The sequence below is a fragment of the Paroedura picta genome, chromosome 1 (assembly GCF_049243985.1).
Source record: "Paroedura picta isolate Pp20150507F chromosome 1, Ppicta_v3.0, whole genome shotgun sequence".
NCBI classification, from domain to species: domain Eukaryota; kingdom Metazoa; phylum Chordata; class Lepidosauria; order Squamata; family Gekkonidae; genus Paroedura; species Paroedura picta.
The window spans coordinates 147635310-147651512 of NC_135369.1; the positions used below are offsets into that span (position 1 = coordinate 147635310).

General features: G+C 43.6%; 1 protein-coding gene across 1 annotated transcript in view; it reads left to right on the forward strand.

The window, feature by feature from the left end:
* The window catches only part of LOC143822494 (protein eyes shut homolog), a 672231-nt gene that overhangs the window by 114583 nt on the left and 541445 nt on the right, over positions 1-16203 (forward strand). Inside the window, exons 7-10 of the mRNA XM_077307707.1 lie at positions 208-467; positions 11149-11245; positions 11950-12057; positions 13802-13947. Coding sequence (XP_077163822.1) covers positions 208-467; positions 11149-11245; positions 11950-12057; positions 13802-13947 — 611 coding nt within the window. The remainder of the gene's footprint in view (positions 1-207; positions 468-11148; positions 11246-11949; positions 12058-13801; positions 13948-16203) is intronic.

Sequence of the window (16203 nt, forward strand, 5' to 3'; positions counted from 1 at the left end):
TGTTGCAGGATTCCAAAACACAATGTTGCAATAAGTATATAAACATAGTCAGCTTCCTTTGATTCTCAGATTGATGCCTGTATTCTTGGTGAAATGTTATTTTCAAATGTTGAGAAATTTTAGGCCATAATTAGGCAGATATCTGGGACTGTGGCAGCTAAAACAGTTTTTACCTCATGGGACTTATGCCCCTCTCTTTTTCTGCAGCTGTTTGTGTGCTACAGGCTGGACAGGACAACAATGTGGTGAAGATATTAATGAATGTGATCCTGATCCATGTTTAAATGGAGCCACTTGCTATGAGTCTACAACCTATGGGCAGTTCCTATGTGTTTGTGCACCATTTTATATTGGAAGAACATGCCAGCATCACTACAACCCATGTGATGTACCTTACAATCCATGTGTAAACAACTCCACTTGTTTGGCACAAGTTGATGGGAAACCATTGTGTATCTGCCAAAAAGGTAAATGACCCCACTTTTCTAAACTGTCACATCTCAGTCATACTTTGAATTATTTTGCATTTTGTGACCTGATGAGTCATCGTTAAAATAGTGCAAGCATAACATTTGAAGCAATAAGTGTTCCAGTCCTATTTATAGTCATTGACATATATATCCAGGTCAGTATAGTTTGCAGAGGTTTTCATACCTTGTGCTGGACTCTGACTTATTGCACAAGGAGCATACTGCTGGATCAGACCAGTGGTCCATCTACTAAAGCATCCCGTCTCACAAAGGGCCTCTCCAGCTGAGTGGGCGGAAGAGTTGTCTCCACTAGGTTTGGGTACTTCGGCGTCTGAAGCAGCCATTCGTGCCCGAAGCACCCAACACCACGGTGCCGGTTGGTGCACATGTGCAGGCACAAAGCTCATTCGAAGTTCCCAACCCCAGTCTCCACTGGTAGGGTGGGGAAACAGCTGCAGGCAGACATTGGAGTTGTCCCCATTGCTGCAATACTTCAGGTGGGCAGGAGACACCATAGTGGTGAATTTCAGGAAGATGGGAGAGCAACAGGATAGAATTCTGGCAGGTCCCCACTTGTCCTCTTATAACGCCAGAAGCCATTGAAATGACTGAGGTGATGAGGCCTCTGGGTGCATGTATCAAGTGGCCTCTTCAGTGGACAAGAAGAAGAAGAAGAAGAGTTGGTTCTTATATGCCGCTTTTCCCTACCCGAAGGAGGCTCAAAGCAGCTTACAGTCGCCTTCCCTTTCCTCTCCCCACAACAGACACCCTGTGGGGTGGGTGAGGCTGAGAGAGCCCTGATATCACTGCCCGGTCAGAACAGTTTTATCAGTGCCGTGGCGAGCCCAAGGTCACCCAGCTGGTTGCATGTGGGGGAGCGCAGAATCGAACCTGGCATGCCAGATTAGAAGTCCACACTCCTAACCACTACACCAAACTGGCAAGGCTTATCCTACACACAGTGACACATATGCTTATCTGAACTTCAGCTAGCAGGCAACACCAAGCAGTGCACTGAAAGAGTGCAGCCTAAGAACCCACCCAAGCTGAAACTGGTAGTCTTTCATGGGTGTCTTATCTCAACTGGCACAATGGATGGAATCAATAATTCTGCCCTTGCATCTCTTTACACTCCTGATAAGAAAAAGGGAGAGAAAAGCCACTCAAAAGATGTGCTTATGCAGAATATAATTATGTTAGATACATAAAATAAATGCAGACGCTTGCCAACTTTACAAAAAAATTCTTAATGCAGAGAAATGACTTCCAGGCCATGGGAATAATTGGTTTCAAAATGATGGGTACACAGCTTTTCTGTGATGTTAGGTAAAATATCTTTAATTTAACTTTTATTATTCTATTACCCAAAACCAACATGATTTTTAAAAAGCATAAAATATCATTAAATGCACTTTTAAAAGGACATTCTCAAACAGTTTACGAGTTATAACCAAAATTACAAACAGTGATTACATGGCATATAATTGGAAGCCATCAAGGGCATAGTAACTAAGTTTCTTGCCTGAACTGTTACAACAGCTTGCAACAACCAAGAGTGGTTTAACAACACTGCTAACTCCTTCACCATGAAAGATAATTATACAAAGGCTACTTGACATTGTGACTGAAAGGAACATCCACATTCAGAGGCACTAATCCTCTGAATCCAGAGAAAGAGGAGGCAACATCAGGCAGTCTTTATACCCGGATCTTGGATGTCCAGAGGAAATAGTTGGCCACAGTGTGTCAGGATGCTAGACTGGATGGGGGTATTGGTTTCATCCAGCAGGGCTCTCCTTATGGTTTTTCAATATTCTTTATCTTTTGCCATTGCTTCTGGACACTGAAGTGTCCTTCATTATTTGCTATTGATCAGTTAAATATTTGCATGGAGAAGTTTGCAAAGTTGGTGTCAGTTCAAGTAGATACTTGCTATTTGCATATGGAAAAGCCAATGAAGGTCAAGTCACAGAATATATCACCAAGTTTTGGTCTCCCCCACTCAGCTTGGGAATATGAAAACCAGCATTATCCAGAATTTTATCAGATAATTTCCATGCACTATTGATTTATAATTTGTATCCCAAGATAGACTGCTTTGCATGACTAGCACCAGCAAGTAGCTGCATTTAAATGTGCCTATAGTACACACACTACTGAACAACATTAACATAACAATACATTAGCACTAAATGCATATTTCTGTCCTCCCAATTAATATGCCAATTTACAAAACAGCTTGCTGAAAAATAAAACTAATTCTGTTTCATAACTTATATATATGAAAGAATGTATTGTATTCATACCACAAGACATGAATTAGGATTTCCATTATGATGTGCTCTGAAGACTGCCTTGTGCAAATAGTTTAGATCCTGAGATATACATTTTCTAATGATGTTCATTTGTAATGTTGATAATATTTTTTTAAGTTAAACAAGCAGAGAGAAATTATTTTAAAGGGGTCTAGTTGTGCAGGCCTTTTGCCTTCCCACCCTCTTCACATTCATTCATTTGGAAACTGATAATAGCTGGCACCTGATTGGTAATGTTGCTGCTGTAATTTCAGAGCATAATGTTTCCCTTTTGGAATTTGCAGGTCTGTTTACTTCTTACATATAGGCTCGAGAGCCAAACTATCCAGGAATACACCATCTATACTACTTTCATATACAATAGGGATGCCAGTTCCTATCTTCAGGTGACAGAGATCAGTTCCCCTAGAGAAAATGGCTGCTTTGGAAGGTGGACTTCCAGGCCTTGTACTCTGTTGAGGTCCCTCATGGTTCCACCCCCAAAGTCTCCAGGTATTTCCCAGTCCGGAGCTGGCAAACCTAATATATTCCTGGGGCAGCTGCTCAATCCAAATGGGAACTGAATTTGCCATTTATTTTATCATGCAGAATGACTAAAATTTTCACCACTACCCTGCACTCAAAAATACCTAGAAACCATAACCGTGTGATTTATAGTTCCTGCTCTTGCTTTAAAGGCTTATCAATTATTTTATCTTACCCAGAACCTTGCACAGTGACTCATCTGTGGAATCAGAAAATATTTCTGTAATCACAACTAGGCACATGCACACACACACAAATTCATACCTTTTGGATTTGGCCCTAGAACAATTTGGGTTGATTCTGTAATACAAGAATACCCTTTCACTTTTCCCAATTTGGCCAGATTCCAAAGGTTTGGGGGAGTTTGCACAGGCATGCCTCTCGCCCCCCCCCCCACTTCTTAGGCAGCAGACAGTTTCTCTGCTGATTGAGAAGGGTGGGGATAATGACAGCTGTGCCACCTGCTCCCTTTAAATCCCTTACAAAGCTGGGGAGGAATTTAAAGGGAGTGGGCAGTACACCTGTGATTATCAGCAGTTGGGCAACTACCTGTTCCCTTCTCTCCCCCTGCTATTCCGGGGAGATAGAGTCAATCGAACACGTCCTCCTAAGGTGCCCTACTTTTAGCTCTGCGAGAAATAAATTCATCCTCCCATTACTCAGGAATTCCTCCACCAGTTCAAACAAAGAAAAAGTAAAATTCCTCCTGTGGAATAGTAGGGGCCATATTATTAAGCAGGTTGCCAAATTTTGTGTGCATGTGCTTAGCACACGGGAAAGACAACCTAAGCTTAAGTGAAGATTTTTAGAGGTATTTTACTATGCATTTTTTTATAATGTACGCATCAATTATACAATTTTATATATTTTAAATTTTGTACTGGCTCCCTGATTTTGCAATTTTTTACTGTGAAATGTTTTTTCTCGTTATCTGTTTTATCTGGCCACAGTGCTGTATCAAATAAATTTGATTTGATACCTGTTCCCTTTAAGTGCTCCCCCACTTACCTTCACAGGCAGCTTTGCCTGCAAAAGTGAGGGGGGGATTTCATGGGAGGAGGTAGCCACCAAACAGCTTAGAATAATAGGTACACCACCTGTTCTCTTTAAATTCCTCCCCCATTTGAGGAGAGGGAGCATATAAAGGGAGAGGGTGTCTGCCTTACAGCTTATGACAGGTGTGCTGTCCACTCCCTTTAAATTCCTTCCCAAGCTTTGAGGAGGGATTTAAAGGGAGTTGTAACCTTGTCATTATCAGCTATTCAGTGTACCACTCTCTCCCACCATCTCAGCCACTGCCTGGCACTCTCTCCCACTGAACTCAGGCAGTTCAACTCAGATAGATTGAAAAGTACCTGAATCAACATTGATTCAGGAACTTTTCAGCTCATCCAAGACAGATCACCACACCTATTCATAACCACTGAAATAAGGAACATCACCATTGCAGAATCTGATGTCCCATAACTCCAAATGTAATCTTGGATGGATCAATACACACCATGCAGTCATGTCATGTAGAGACACCATAGGAAGTTACAGGAGACACATTGATGGCATAACATGGACTTTTGAAAGCAAATACTCTGAAGAAAAACTGTTCATAGGGATCCACAGATCTGAAAATATTCATTCTTTTGATCTATTTTCAAAAAGTACAATTCTTGCCTAGTTTTTAGGCATATTTGGCTGTTTTCTCAATTTAATTTGTCAAAGATGTACCTTTTATGTCTTTTTTAATAGTAAAAATATACAAATATTATATATCAATCTTTCAGATGTCATTAAATTTAATGGTTGATAAATTATTGTAGAATATTGAAAACTGATTGAAGAGTTTTTCCCCTATACCAAAATAGTTTAAAACTGTAGAATTATTTTAAACTAGGAATTAAGCCTGCTATCACTTAAATACAGCGGGCGCTAGCTGGGGGAGAACGTGGCCACGGTGGTTGGTCAACGGGCCCTGGCTTGGGGGGGTGGCTATTGATATGCGGCCCCCTTCCCATCCTGGAGACTCCCCGTGGACTTAGGCGGGCAACAGCGCGAGGATCCGAGGTGGGCAGTGGGAGGGAAGGTGGCTCAGGTCGGTGTGCGATGGTTGGGGTTGGCAGTTTCATGGCAGCGGCTCCATGGCAGTCCCCGGTTCAGCGGTGCCATTTTGGGGCGGGCGTCGGAGGCGTTGGCAGGCCGCTGGCGGTGGAGCGGCTCGCTGGCACTGACGTTGTTAGCGGCGCTATCTTGTGTCCCGGCATTGGGCTGCAGCGGTGGCGGCAAAGTCCGGGGGAAGTGTGGGACGAAGGTGTGGTGTGGCTGCAGCAGCGGCAAATTCTAGGGCCGGTCGGGCAAGCAGCCGCATGTAAGTGGGGGTTTGGGGTGGGAAGGGCGCAGGCGTTGGTGGGCGGGTACGGGCGCTTGGGGTGGGGGTGGGAAGGGCTCGGATGGCAGCTGGCAGGGTAGGACGTCGTGGAGGTCGGTTTGCAGGGAAGGGCAGTCGCTGGGCGGAGGGAAAGAAGTGGGGCAAGGCTCCTGGGCGGCGGCCATCCGGGAAGGATGGCTGCTCGGGAGGAGTGTAGACTTAGTGGTAGGCTGTTCGGGAAATGGGCCAAGTGGCCAATAGGGAGGCGCACAAAGCGCGCCTCCCAATTAGCCACTTGGCCCTGGATTGCCACTCTTCACGGCTCCTGAATCACTTACTGCCCTAACTCCTCCCCAACAGCCCTTAGCCTTTTATTTAAGGACATCTTTCAGATTCTCCATCAACAAGTGTTATAAATCTCTGGTTATTTTTATTTATGTAGTTATTTATAGGCTGTCCTTCTTGCTGAGACTCAGGGCAGATTACAGGACATAAAAAGGCTTACTAACTTGCTGAATAGGAGGTGAATCACAAAAGAAAAAGTAGGCTACAGATGCTCCTATGAGAAGGCAAGAATCCTTCTCTTCTGGTTCGGTGCTTTGCCAGTGGACTGTTGTGTAGAAAAGAATACTCCCAGAATCGCTTGTTTTTAGTATCCCTTTACTTTCTAACACTTTCCACCTTTAAAAATTCAACTAAGTAAATATAAAAATTAAAAAATGTCAAGATTTAAGACTTAGATCTGCCTCCTGATTCCAGACACCTGCATAAAATGTTCATTCAGTGGGACACTGAAAAGGATACAGAACCGTTTATGTTGCAAGGGCCTTTGTCTAAAGAGAAATATATGTCAACTGTAGCAACTGTAGCTGGGTTGGATCTTTCAAATGGATGCAGTAGTAGACGGTGATATAATTGCTTGGTCCAGAGCTATCCCTCTTTTTAAACATTTTAAGAGAAATCACTGCAGATCCTCATATCTGGAGAGTTTGCCATCCTTAACACTCAGGATGGCATTTACTCATTTAAGGTTCCAATCCTTACCCATAGCGGTGCGTAGTGGTCTGTTCTCCCATCTCCCCCTATCTGAATGCATCTGTAAATGTGATAGGGGAGTGATTGAGGACCTCACACACTATGTAATGGACTACCCCCTCTATGATGAACCAAGAGTCAAGTTTATTAAAAGAATACTCCCTACCTCTTCGGGCCTCTCAAAACTGAGTATATGATCTTTTTATTGTCTGATATTGATGCCTACGTTACCAACAGAGTTGCGCTGTTTGCTCTCGCCGCTGGGAAAATCAGGTCCAAATTGTGCAATTAAGTTTAAAACCCTAATCATTATGGTTCCTTTTTATTACCATGTAGGAACTCAATCGGCAACTTTTAAACTCCTTGTGATCTTCTTTTATTATTTATTACTTGAATTTATATACCGCTGTTCCCATTTGGGCTCACAGCGGTTTACACAATAAAAGAGTAAAAATACAATAAACCCCCTAAAATACTCCAATTACCAGAAGTTTGGGGTACTGCAACACCCAGGCGGCCACCGCCTCCAGCATGCCCGGCAGGGAATCTGGAGCTACAGTGGGTGATCGGTACAACAACCAGATAACCACATTCTCATCTGACTCCCACTGTAGACCAACACACACTATTCCCGGAATTGATGGTGCAAGGAGAGCCCTGAAGGAGAAGGACTCTCTGACCAGGATTGCCACCCCCCTCCCCTTCCCTGAAGCCAAGGCTAATGAAGGACCCAAAATCCGGGTGGTGCAAGATCTTTCAAGGCGACAGTCTCACCTTCATGCACCCAGCTTTTGGTCACACAAGCCAGGTCAGCCTCATGCCTTGAGAAGTAATCCCGCAAGGTTGAGGACTTGTTGTTTATTGACCTGGCATTGCATAGGATCAGCACAGGTTCCTCCCTAGCCTTCTCCCCTGGAACCTGGGGATGGGATGGAGAATTTCCACCACCGAGGCCATCCTGAATCTATGTACGTCGTTGCCCCCCCCCCGTTATTGAACCTCCTCCCACCGCCATGATTGCCTTGGCCCAACAAAACTGGAATCTGAGCCCTGGGCAGGATCCCCCTCACCTCAGCCTCACTCTCATCCATGTGGCCTTGAAACATAGAGCAAATCTTGACCTACAACTACACTAACTACCTAAACTAACCCCCTACCCACAAACCACCCTACCACAAAAAGAACTCACCCCCTCCCTAATCTAACTACAGCTAATGCAGCAACCCAAAGAGGGCATTGCGTCATGGATCCCGCCAGCAGCCAGCAGCCCTCCCTTGATGCTCTGCTCCACCATCTAACTAACTTGCAAAAATAGATAAATAAAAATCCTACTTCCCAGCCACTGGAACAAGAAAGGGAGATAAATTCACTCCTTGGCTACGGGATGGCACCAGACCAAGTCCTCCACTTTTCTTGCAGCCATCGTTGACTCTGGCTAGCACACCCAGCCTTGGAAGTATCTCATGCCATACATAGCAAAAGTCCCCATGGAGAACCCTTGCCTGTGGGTTGACCAAGCTGGTATTACTTTTCTCTGCTCTGGCACTGCCAGAAGAGAATGCCACCTATCCACATTGGTCCTGTCTTACCCCGGCCGTTTCCCAAGCTCCCAACCTGAAGGGAGCTGATTTTTCTGCCCAGGAATGCTGCAGGGCGATCTAAAAACGACGTTGTTCCAAGGCAGGAGCTTTGCCCTGTGCTTACAGAAGGAGCAGGTTAGGCGTCAGTGGGGAGAAATGAAAAGGAAGGAAGTGGGGGGGCAGTAATCCACACAGCATTAACTCGGTCACAGAACATTATTCCGAGCCAGCAGGGAATGCGGTGCTTTAGCTGGCTAGTTAAATTCTCTAGCTGCTGCTCATTGATACGTGGCTGGTCTACTGCCCGTTCACATCCACGTCCACTCCTTACTCCAATTCTCCACTCACGGTACTCAGCAAGTTAACGATATTCCAGGCACCGCATTCTTCCGCTCTCCCCCACTTCCGTATAGTCTCTTCTCGCCACAGTTTGCCTCGATTATCAGTTTGATGTCTTAATTTTAACTGATTTTTGTACTGAAGAGTCAATTTGTTGGAAATGGTCAATGGCTGAGTAATAAACTGAATCTGAAAATCTGAAAAGCTGGGTAGTCTGGCCACAGCTTTATTAACAAAGAGAGTAGGTGCAGCATGGGTGGATCCAGCCATCTCATGACCAGTCAACCACAAAGCCTCTTACCAGCAGCCCTCTGTTGGAGGGATCAAGCAACACCCTTTTGCTTGAAATCCAGCTTCACCAGGCCTTCTGGTACCTAGGGGGATGACAGGCAATTGGAATCCACATGGGCTATTTGGTACCCCCTGTCACCCAGAAATGTGAGCCAGCCAGCCAGCCTCCTCATCCCAGGGGTGGCACTGCAGCTCAACATCCACACAGCCTCATATGGACACCCCCCCCCCTTTTCTGGGGGAAGCCAGCATGTAGGCTCATCCTCCCCTGCAAATGAATCTGTCCCATGCCCCAAAACTGCCAGCTGTGGCAAAGATAACAACAAAATTATGATGCAAAATGATACTTTGCAACAACAATATCAAAAACAAAAACACCCTCCAGCCAGCTGCTGGAAGCAATTATATCTGAACTGTAGCCCAGCAAAAGTGTGAGAAGAGTGGGTTGCTCTGCAGCTGGTGAGGGAGGAAAGAGGCCGTAGGTTGGTGCACACCCCATTTAGAGGCTTGCCAGATCTTGAGTGCCCAGTTCCACCCCCTCATGCAGCACATTGACTGTGGCCAGTGCACAGGGATCCTGGGACTTCACTAGCATTCATACAGGTTCTGGCAGCCAGCATCTATCTTCTGGTCCCAGAGTCCCCCACTGCTGCAATCAGAGGCCTTGGTAAGCAGTGGCCATGTTTATCAAAATGTATACATTGGATGTTTTAGGTTGATCATGCATAGCACCTTCTAAGATTCATGTGGTCTCTGCCACACTGAATCAAGAGAAATATGTTAGCACCTTCGAAATGAAGCAAAGATCTATACATGGATACCTATTTGTTATGTGCTGTCAAGCTGCTTACAACTTATGGCAACCCTATCAGTTTTTGACCTCCAGAAATCCTATTATTAACAGCCTCATTCAGGTCTTACAAACCGAAGGTTGTGGATTCCTTTATTGAGTAAATCCAACTTATATTTAGTGTTCCTAGAATCATAAAATCATGATAATAGAGTTGGGACCTCCTGGGTCATCGAGTCTAACCCCCTGCACTATGCAGGACACTCATAACCCTATCGCTCATCCACTGTAACCTGCCACCCCCTTAAGCCTTCACAGAATCAGCCTCTCTGTCAGAAAGTTATCCAGCCTCTGTTTAAAAAATTCTAAATTTCCTCTTTTCCTACTGCCTACAACTTTAATTAGATTTTTCAGCAAGTCATGCCTCCATTGGCCTTGTAGACTTCCTTCTGCCAAAATTCATAGTAAGTATTGTCCCTGGTCCCACATCTTTTAGTAAGTTAAGAATTAAGACTCTTTTTGGCTGCATACACAGACTGTGAACCAGTGCTGTAACATGAAATTCAGTGCCAAGAGAAGTCTTAACAGATTGTCTTAATGCGATGTAGAAGAGCAAGATATGCTAGAAAAATAAGAGCGAATGATAGAAATTTGCTGGGAAACTATAGTAGCTCTTATTTCCCAGGTACGTGTCTTCTTCAAAAGCCTTCTTCTGATGACCGCTTTATTAGACTTAGTTGCATCAGGGCACTGTTCGGCTTTTATAGTATCCTGGGGGGTCCAGAAGGAACATCATGCCTGCAACTCTAAAAATTCCTTAGTGTAGTGTGACAAAGGTGGCAGAGCATTGTGGATGTAGCTGTACATGTTCTTTTTTTTTTAAGACATACGCAGTATTCTTTTTTTCCCCCAAGGTATAATAGTTTGTCTTTTAACTGAGGGACAGCTTTCACAAATTCAGTATCCTGTAAAAACTGAGATTGGGATTTATCATGCATCAACTTTTGCACATCAAGCTTCTGATAAATTACTTGACTCTCTACTGCTTTGTAGAAAGGAGGAAAAATATTCTTTCTGACTCTAGTAGGTCACTACTGAGATGCCAGTTTAAAGTCATCACACCACAGCTTTTCCTTACTTTTGAAGATACCATCCCTCTTTCTGATAAAGCATTTCCAAGCCTTAAAAATAAGCTGGAATCCACGGAACATTTAACCAGATGCTCCTTTCTTGCATTCAGTTCTACTTGTCCCCTGTGTTAAAGCATTACTAGTCATTTTATATTCTCCAAGAGGAAACATTGCCTGTTAAACCCAAGGGATAAAAATGCTTCAGGTGTTTTCAAGTTCCATTTGGAAAGCATTGGCCTTTGTTATCACTGATCCTGACATTCAAGCTGAGTAGTGGAGATCGCTGATCCATACCTGTTTCATCTATCTTTCAGGATTTGAAGGTACTTACTGTGAAATTGACATCAATGAGTGCATCTCCAGCCCATGCAAGAATCAAGGTCACTGTGTGGATAGGGTTAACAGTTTCAGGTGAGGAAAACCACCCAACGAAACAAAGCTTAAAGACTATTTGCAGCAAAGTTCATGGATTATGACTGCCACTAGGGATAAAGCCAGTTGCATTCAGGAATACAATGGGCACTAGATTGGGCGTGGTGGTGGAAGAACTCTGCAGATGGCCTCTCCCTCCCCCAGGACCTGGAAAGGCTGCAGGCTGGAGGCCCCTGGGAGGGGAACTCACTGGCAGGGACAGCTCTCATACAGCAGGGATCTGCAGCCTCTGAGCCTTGTTGGGAAGTGGAAGGAGGAGGGGGTGGTCAGGGGTGGGGGACGGAATGCGACTGGCTGCCTGCTGGACATACAGGCAAGCCAGTTGGAGGAGGCTCTCAGGGGCAGGACAGCTGCCCTGAGTGGGTGGCACTTAAGCCATGAGACCAGCTCCTCCTCCTAGGCCTTACCAGAAATATTAAGTGGAACATAATTTATAATGACTTGTAGGTAGCTTCACTTCAAAATTCCCCACCTACCTTGGTATTGGTACAATCAGAATAATCAAATATTTTGTCACACTACTCAATTTGCCAAAGTACTATTTTTAAAATATATATATAAAGGATGCAGTCAACAAAAACTCTAAAATTGAAAGATTACTTTTCTTCCCCATTCTTTTGTTTCTTCTGAAGCTAACAGTTAAATATTCTATGCAGTTCACTAGATGTCATCTTTCTCTGCAGGTGCTTCTGTAGAGATGGCTTTTCTGGGACACTGTGTGAAGTGGAGATTAATGAGTGCATTTCAAATCCCTGTGCAAACAGTGGAACATGCATAGATCTTATAAACAGGTTTGTGAATTCAATCAGGGTTTTTTTTAAGGGAAAAGATCTAACTTTCTACTTTCTAATGCATATTTGTAAAACTGTATGAGAGAAATTGGGTCTCCTCTAGGAAGACAGTGTCATTCAACTTATCTTTTAGCTTCTTGCTGCCATCAATAGAAAGCAGTTTTGTTTGTTTCATATTCCCATGAACCTTCCATGCATTGTGTACCACCAAGCCAAGCATAAACATCTTCTTTTTTGCAGTCTCTGGCAAGTAACACAAACAAGATCAGCTAGTAGGCTATGTATTTCACATGGTGGCTCACAAAGTGTGAAGGCCTTTCTGTCAATCAGCTTAATTCAGAGAAAGCTACAAATCCACGAGCTCTTTTTAGTGATTTGCATTATCTGTTGATTAATTATGCTCATTGTTTTATTATTTACTATGATTTTTATTATTTACTCCCTGGAGAAGTCCTTCCTTCTCATGAGGTGGCCAATGCTGGAGCCTAATGCTGGGAGCGATCGAGGGCAAAAGAAGAGGGGGGCGACAGAGAATGAGGTGGCTGGATGGAGTCACTGAAACAGTCAGTGCAAACTTAAACGGACTTCGAGTTATGGTAGAGGACAGGAAGGCCTGGAAGATCACTGTCCATGGGGTCGTGATGGGTCGGACACGACCTCGCACCTAACAACAACAATATCCCATCTTTCTGCCCTCATTGGGGCATTATTAAAACAAATCTTAAAAACCATTAATACTAAACAAGAATTCATCATTTGAACAATTAAAACCAAAGCAAATATGCATATACAAAAATATAAAAACAACAATTAAAACATGGGGCAGGAAGGAGGGAGAACTAAAGGTATGCCTGATGAACCAAAAGATTTATTTGTCTTCTGGTGAAAGATGGCAACAGAAGGGAACAGATAAACCTCTCTGAGGAAAGAATATTAGAGTTTTGCATCCATCACTGAGAAGACCCTCTTTCATGTTGCCACCCGTTTAATGCCAGAGAGAAGAGGCAACCAAGGATCTCAGTATTTGGGTTAGGAGGCTCTTCTGTTATGTTGTACCAAGCCATATAACATTCTCAGGTCAATACCAGCACCTTGAATTGTACAACAGGAATTGTAAGAGAAATTGGAAAGAGACTGGGAGCCAGTGTAGCTAGACCAAGACTAGAGTCATATGGTCCCTATAACCCAATCCAGTCAACATCCTGGCTATAGCATTCTGCCTGCCATATTCAAGGGCAGTCCCACAGAGTGTGCATTGCAGTAGTCTAATAAAGATGTAACCTGGTTTGGATCTTATGGCTCGGTTCAGGTTAGTTGGATCCAATGAGCCCATTTCCTAAAATCTTCCTCCAACAGATAGAAACTTCCTTTAACAAAGAAAGACTTTTCTCCATCAGAAAAAGGCATTCTCCATTGAAGAAAGTCTTCCTTTGAAGGAATACAACAGAATAGAGCCATAGGATTCTAACACTTTGGGTTGAATCCAAATGTGCTATTTCTGTTCAGCATTATTTGTATCAAAGGCATTAATTCCTGTAAAAGATTACACTGTCCATTAACCGGGGATGGGGTGGAGTCCTTCCCTCTTTTGAATTTTTTGAAAAGATACATAGATTAAAGAACTCCTTCACTTTACATTAACCTGGATGTTTGAAGTCTAATACCTAGATATTTTCATATTCTTGTATAAAGTAATACCATACAATGCTACCTATGGAAGCACTTATTTTCCATATCGTCATAGGTTCACTTGTAACTGCGCACCTGGCTATTATGGGTCACTCTGTGAGCTGGATGTAAATGAATGTGAAACTCTTCCTTGTTTGCACGGAGGAAGCTGCTTCAACAAGCCAGGGGGCTATCAATGTGCATGTAGTCCCGGTTTCACAGGTATTGTATTATTCAGAAAGCTTTAGAAGCAACACTATAATATCTGGACAGTTATTGCATAAACAAGGGTTGCCAGTATGTCAAGGATAGCGAAATAGGTCACATGCAAATTGAAAGATAAATCAATATTTAACCAGTGATTCCAGGATTTTCATGTTGTTAAGTACTTCTGAACCTTATTTGTGTCTTTTCTGATTTATTGGTTCCTTACCTATCCTGATATTTAGCTGCATTACATTAAAAGAGAGGTTACAGGCTACAGAGCAAAAATCAATACATTGTGAATTCAACCAAGAAAATTATTATTAGTGCAGCTACTGAGTAAGTTCTGCAAATGTCCTGCAAAGTTCTTAAACTGTGTTAATTTTTATTCCAGTTTGGGGATCAAATAAATTACCATGAACTTAGTCCATGTAAAATAAGTCAGAATATGGCATTAAAAAGAATAATATTGTATTTACATCTGAATTTCTAATTAGTGACAGTTTGAATTAGGAGTATTAAAATTTTTGCTCTGGTAGTGATCTTGGAAAATGGTATGTTATCAGATCTCAGAGGCTAAGCAAGGCTAGTACTCGGATTAGAGGACTACCAATGAGAACTCAGCAGGGGAAGGCAATAGCAAGCCACTTTTGATTCTCATTTGCCTTGAAAGCCCTTTGTTGGGGTCACCATGACATAGTTACAACTTGACAGTAGAGCAGATGCATACAGAGACCAATTATGCGTGACAGCAGCCACACCGGGCCACTGCCGGAGTATTGCAGTGGAGCAGCATGCTCAGCCAATTACTGGGGACACATGGGAGATGCAATAAAACAGTGCAAGCTGGTGTGCTTGCTTTCTGCATCACCGTGGGGGACACATTTTGGTGACCGGTGAGCTCCATGCTAAAATATGTCCCCTTGGGGAATACTGCAGCAGCAGAATGATTCCACTGCGGGGTGGTGGTGTCAGGATTTTTTTTTTCATTTTACAGGAAGGAGGGATTGCAGGAGATCACGATCCCACCTTCCTGCAAAGGAGAGCACAAAGCCCCAGTTGACCCCATGGTTCCTCCCTGGCCACCGTAGCACAGCCCTCCCTGTGTGCAAGGGCCTGCTCCAGCCTATCTTCCGATGGTGGCCATGGCGACAGAGGAAACTCAGAAGAATATGCGTTCCCTTGCTGCGGGCCATCCAAGGCTCAGGTTTGGGCCAGGGCTGCAAGTGAGCCAAGATGGCGACAACCTGCATGAACGGGGATTAGCCCCACTGTTCTGCTTTCACCAGCCCAGTCTTTCTGCCCCGTGCATAGTCAGACAGAGTGATCTTTAAACTGAAACAAGGAATGAATTGCCTACGAAGAATAATTATATGGACCCATCTGTGTGTTTTCCATTCATTGTTACATAAGATTGATATTTATTTTATTTACTTCATTTAAAATCTGCCTTTGTCTCAATGGGAACCCAAAGGAGCTTACATGGTTCCCCTACCCTCCATTTTATCCTCAATACAACCATGTGAGGTAGGTTAGGCTAAGCGGGTGAAACTGGCTCAAAATCACCCCACAAGCTCCCATAATTAATAAGGATGTCAACCCTTGTCTCCTAAGTCCTAATCCAACACTCTAGCCATTGTGCCACACTGATCCACAATGGATGATTTATACATAATTGATCTATGTAATGGTTGATTTATAAATAATCATAAACATTCATATCAAATACTGCACTTAGTGAATTATTAGAGGTAACATTACTAGAAATGGGTCTTGTACATGGTACCATTGCCCTAAAAATATTGCTAATGTTAAGAACAATGTTCTTAACAAAGGAACAAAGGAAACTTGGCCTCTAACGATCTTGGGGAGAAAAAAAGACCATGACATGATCACTACCAGTTAACAGTGCAGAAACATGCCTTCCCCACTGTAAAGCTCCTTTTTATTTTGTCAGTGCTTCACACAATACATTTGGGGCAGAGAGAAAGTTGTTGTACTGGGCAATATTGGTGAGTCAGCTGTGACTGGTCATAGCAAGACGGAACTGGACACTGATGCTGAGGTCAAGTTCCGATACTGGTCTTCATAGTTTGTATCAAAATCTGGGGTTGACATTTGTGGCTATAACATGATGCCTGTATGACCGTTTATGCACTGGGAACTTCACTGTTCCAGCTCCCGTGCAGGAGCACAAATCGGTGGTGGATAAGGTGCACCGGACCAAATGCTCTCCCCTGTGAGTGCAGGAAGAGGTGGGGCCACCTGCCATGA